The 5,535-nt window shown below is 33.2% G+C and overlaps 1 protein-coding gene across 1 annotated transcript; it reads right to left on the bottom strand.

Annotated features, from left to right (window-relative positions):
* Positions 1-1,264: 1,264 nt before the first annotated feature.
* On the bottom strand, positions 1,265-4,251 carry LOC144566384 (aluminum-activated malate transporter 1-like). Its single transcript, XM_078316402.1, has 6 exons — positions 3,877-4,251; positions 3,645-3,785; positions 3,232-3,504; positions 2,697-2,809; positions 2,112-2,261; positions 1,265-1,986 (listed from the first exon to the last, which is right to left on the bottom strand). Exons 1-6 carry the CDS (start codon positions 4,157-4,159, stop codon positions 1,585-1,587), a joined length of 1,362 nt encoding a protein of 453 aa, XP_078172528.1. The 5' UTR covers positions 4,160-4,251; the 3' UTR covers positions 1,265-1,584.
* Between the last annotated feature and the right edge of the window lie 1,284 nt (positions 4,252-5,535).

Here is a 5,535-nt window from a genome sequence, read left to right on the forward strand (position 1 = left end):
CGCAATGTAAAATATCATAGTCTCGCACTATGCTATAAATTAGTATAAGATAATAGTATTGGATTGAAACACGCAATTAATTATGCATCTTTCTCTTGAGGAGCTTTATCAACGAACACACGCCATATATATCATGCACTAACTGTGAAAATGATACCACATTATAAATCAGTGGCCGCCAATCTATCTTACTTTAAGGAAAAGATCAACAAGGTTACAACTACCAATTGTACCAGATTTTTTTTTTGAGAAGTAAATGTACCAGATTGAAATTGAAGGAACCAAAACGTGGATTATGCGTTGAAAAAGTTACAATACACAACAGCTATGATATCAACACACAATTTTTTCCCCAGGAGATGGGTTGCTAATATCTAAGAGCAGATGAGGTTAATTAGTTCCCAGCTAAGTTAAATTAAAACGGACATGTCTTAATTAGAGTATCTATATCTGTTGTATTATGAGAGTTTTTAATCTGATGTGGTTGTTTTTTAATTCAATTTTGGAGATGTGAGACAATTTTTTGTTTAGAAACTATGTAAGTTTTTTATTTATAAACTATTCATAAACTCCAAGCTGGTCAAATGATTGACTCAAATTATTTATCCGTTTTAATTTATTACTGACGCGGTTTATTAAAAACTTAAAAATTAATTTTAAAAATTAATTTCAGAGATATGAGAGTTAGAAACTTTAGATACTTTAATTTTTAAAAAATGATTAACATTTATTTAGAAACTCATTTGAGTTGCTGAGATGTAAATGCTCTTAGATGCACGGTCTCTTTGAGATTCGTGTTAGATTTAAAGAGACGATTCAAATCTTATTCAGCGAGATGCGGTACGGTACCTCAAAATCAGGGCCTTTTTAAAAATAATAATAATAATAATTTTTTAGTAACTGATAACTTTTCTGCAAGTGGTGAAAATTGTCACTTTGTAGAATGATCTTAGGCGGTTACTTTGTTTTGATTCTTCTTTAGAAAAATATATAGATCAAAGTGCTTTTTCGGCTGAAAATTTCTAAATATTAAAGATCTGTCAAGAAAACCAGGGGACAAAAATTAAGAACTAAACTTCTTGTTGGTTGTCATTCCCTTTCCAATAAAAAAGAAGTTACCTTTTAATTTACCAAATTTAGCTTACGTCTTGTACTTTTGTTTGATTAATTTATTATCTTAGTGTAAAATTTCCAATGAGATGGCTGAGGTTGATGCCATATACAAGAAGAAAGAGTAACCAGTGGAACATCTTTTGGAAACAGATAATTTAGTAAAAGAATAAGGATTCACATGACTTTAATTTTTTCTTTGAGGTAAAATTGTCTTGACTGCTTTATATTTATTATTATAAAAATACTGACAAGAATAAATTTAATGAATGTATGCAAGTTCTGTAATTACAAGAAGCTACAGAATCATACAATTAATGGACCCATGCATACACAGTGGTGCACCTTGTCTTCCTTTTTTGTCTCTCTTTTATTTTGGTTTGTTTTGCCCTTTTGATTGACCTCATTTGATCTTCTGATATAATATAATCATCAGACCATTAGTACAATCAACAATAAATCATCCGGCAATTATTAACCCGATATATCAATAGTTACTTGTTGTGGCATTTCTTCTTCAGAGACCGGCTTAACAACGGCCGAGTTAACCGGATCGGTGCTCTTGAACAGTGCAAGCTCTGCCAGCTCATCAACCGATCCGGCAATTTCCTTGGTGCAATTCACCAACTCAGCTAACAGCGATGATATCATTGCCACATGGATAGTCTCCCATACAGTTATGTCATTCGACAGAACCGTTCTTAGGTTCTCCGCAGCTGAGGTGGCTGCTGACAAGTGGCACTTTGCCAGAGATGGGACCGTCATCGATCGGATGGCTGAGGATAGCTCTCGCAATGCCTTGGCTGATTCAGAGCTCATCTCCCTGCAAGCGGTTTCGATTTCTAATAGGAGCTCAGCATCTGCTTTGAATATTGGCTGTTGAAAAAGAGAAATATTTATTCAGTTAATTAATTACAATGTTACAGTTATGCATAAAATTTGTGGCATTTGTTTATGTAATATTATTGTACTTTTTTGGGTGTAAATATGAAAAGAATTACCTTGGTCTTGGAGAACGTTGTGAGATAAGAAGAGAGTGCATCCATGGAGGCAGCACATTGACGGATTAATCCTCCAATTTTTTGATATTGTTTCCAAGGATGGCGAAAACTGAAATCGCCATGGCAAGGCTCCCACTTTGCAAAATTACACTGCAATTTAAAAATTATGAAAACAAATATTTAGGACCTGATTTATATATACAATCAAGTGGAACTTTTTAACCATGGTGTGACATATATATAAAATTGAACCAACTTAATTAACTGAAGAAATTACGCCATATTTTTTTTTGAGTGGTTGTGTCATGATATAATGATATTCTTTATTATTATATATTTTTTATTTTTTCCTTGATAATTACAAGTTAAATAAGGTTCCTCAGTGGTAGCTAGGCACTACCCCATGTGTGAACACTATATAATTAGAAATAATTAATCATTTAAAATTAAAGTGGTTTATTTGGAATCACACGTAAGATTAATGTAGTTGTAAATAGCCAAACTATATATGTTTATAATTCATACAAGATCATTGATATCAATTGTTTCTACCGAAAATAAAAATGCTTCGAAGCAATGCCTTACCAAAGTGTCTTCCATGGCCTTTGAATTTAACACACTTTTATGAACTTGTAGAAAAGGCTTTCCTTCCAAGCTCTCAAAATTTGATTTCTCTCCAAAGCATTCGGTTTCAATCCCTATAAAAGAAAAGAAAAAACAGTTTTTGATTAATTAGTTTGTACAATACATGTCTTCATCATATTATCTTAATTAGTGATCATACATTGCAAATAATACAAAACAACTGGGCTATATTTTGGTGGGCCCACTTACATATATGAGGCCACTTCCTTTAAATTTTGGACTTTGGGTTGGTGGATTACACGTTCCAAGATTTTTTTGTATATAGTAAGTGGCTAGTGCACTTCCCCTGTTTATGAACTAATTACATCATCACATATTTGCATGTTTTATTAGGTATGCTTACTAAATAGTGTTATCTTTTTTTGTTTTTCTTAAAATAGTACAGATGTGCCAAATTTTACCACATATTTGGTTGAATTTGCGTTTGATATTACTAGCTAGCATATGCATGTCATAATCATATATTGATACATACCTTCCAAAAAGTTTGCAAGCTTGTCCAAGTTAGATGCCACCATTTTGTGGAGATCCTCTCCAGCCCAAATAGGAAATACAATCAATGAGACACAAAGGCAAGTTGCTACTCCTATGGCAATGGTAGAGATTCTCTGGTGGGCCATTTGTATCAATTCGTCGACCCGATAACTTGATACCGCCACCAGACTGAACGTCAGTATAAATATTGTCACGCCATAATCATATTTTGCCTTTACCTCCGGTATGAACCGAGAGAATGTTGCTGATGCAGCTGTATGGCAGGAAAAATACCCAAAGTTAGAACTAAAAATCTACTGGTACATTACCTAATTAAAATGACACACTTTATATATGTACCTTATTATGCTATTATAAAGTTGGAGGATATTAGCTAGAACATATAAACTGTACCTAGTAGAAAGACGAAAAGGGCGAGAAGTATTGCTTCTCCTTTCTCGCCACATAAGGCTGCGATATGATGTGCACCGACCCCCAGTGAGCCGGCAATTACTGTAGCGAAGACCCGGTTTAGACCTTTGCATAGTGTTCCCCCTGAAAACATTATATTTTTGTTCATCAACTATGGTCGTTGAAATGACAAATTTCTTGATGAATCCAAATGCATTTTCATAATCACACTTACCAGCGGTGTATTCCATGACAACCACCACGGTTAGCACTGCCCACATAGATGATTCACCGAAACCATCATAGAGAGGCCTTACGTAGTACAAGGTGGAGATGAGAGTAAGCGCGAGTCCGACCTTCATCGCGTGTGCTATCCTCCTTGGATCATCCATGGCAATCTTTTTTATCCTCTCTAAAAACCTAATAGTTGTCGATTTGATCTTTGCAAAGCATTGACTAAACCATGAACCCTTGTCAGACAAGGCAATCTTCTCATTATTTCCTTGCTCTATATCCATCTGGATTATATTTGATTTTTTTTTTTTTTGCTTGTCGATCTTGTGTTCTTTTAGGGTTTTAGAGGGAAAGTTTGATTTGAGACGAGAGGGAAGTGTGGTAGGGAAGGGGTTTATATAGGGGAGAGAACAGGGGAAGCCGTTCTTTTGGAATATAAGGTAAAAGACAAATTAGCTTTGGAATATTTGGCTTTGTGGCTTGACAGGTAACATAGGATTTGAGAAAGGGACAATTGGCTTAGATTGAGAATATTAAGAGTATCTCCAGGGAAAATTATAATATTAAATTGAAGTTTACAAATCAATATATACCCAATATTGAAATAATATTATGATCCAAATAATTTTAGTGGGTGCATTCATATTTCATACTGATTGTCAGAGATCTATCAATTGTACTTTTTTTTTTAATATATCAAGATAATGCAATATAGTATTTTTTTTTCTTAATAATTTTAACATAAGAATTTTCAATCAATGAATTTTTATGTTGATTCGAGTAAATTGCATAATTAAAAGAATAAGTTAGGTGGGCTGAAATTTTATGTTAATTTTAAAAAAAAAAATCGATGATTTCAAAAAATAATGTTGAGCGAGAAAATAGAAAATGAGAAATTAATTTTTCTTTGCAAACCATATATATTCTAGCATTTTTTTCTTGCTGTTTTTGTTGTCCTACAAATATAGCTAAATTAAGGGATATGTGAAAATTGATAATGTTTGTTGGAGTTCTAAAAGGAAAAATGTAACATATGTTTAGAGTTTTAAAAGTGCAGATATGTAATTTTGGCAGTTTGGAGGGATAGACATGAATTTTACCTTACCATGAAAAGATAAACAACTTGGGCAACATTAAAAGGTGGCAAGGGCGGCAGAATATAATGGGGTAGCACTGTGTGGATGCTTGATAATATTGCTCTTGTTTTAATTTAATGTCATACAAAATCTCCATAATTAATTTTATACACGTACCTAATCAATCAACTCAGGCTAACTAAGCAGATCGCGATCATTCCTAGAAATATATAATTATATAGCCATGCAAGCCTCCTTTTATTTTCACACATATATAGTTTTCTTTTTCATTTTCATTTTACAGTTAAAGAGAGAAGCTAGGCCTAGAAGAGTCTGAGATTTAAATTCAATGTATATATATCTCAATCTAGAAAAAGTAAAGCACGCGACATATATGTTGTTGTAGCCAGCTAGTGATCTCCACTGTATATGCACAGTTGGTTCACGGTTCAATTTAGTCGGAAAGTGAAAAGTAGTACGTACGCGACAAGTACGAAATTTACCACATTTTTTTAAATTTTAGTTAAAGCAAACACTGATAGGTTATCAAGATGCTTTAGCTAAATTAAATGCACATATGTACA

This window comes from Carex rostrata, chromosome 15 (assembly GCF_964058835.1).
Source record: "Carex rostrata chromosome 15, lpCarRost1.2, whole genome shotgun sequence".
NCBI lineage: Eukaryota > Viridiplantae > Streptophyta > Magnoliopsida > Poales > Cyperaceae > Carex > Carex rostrata.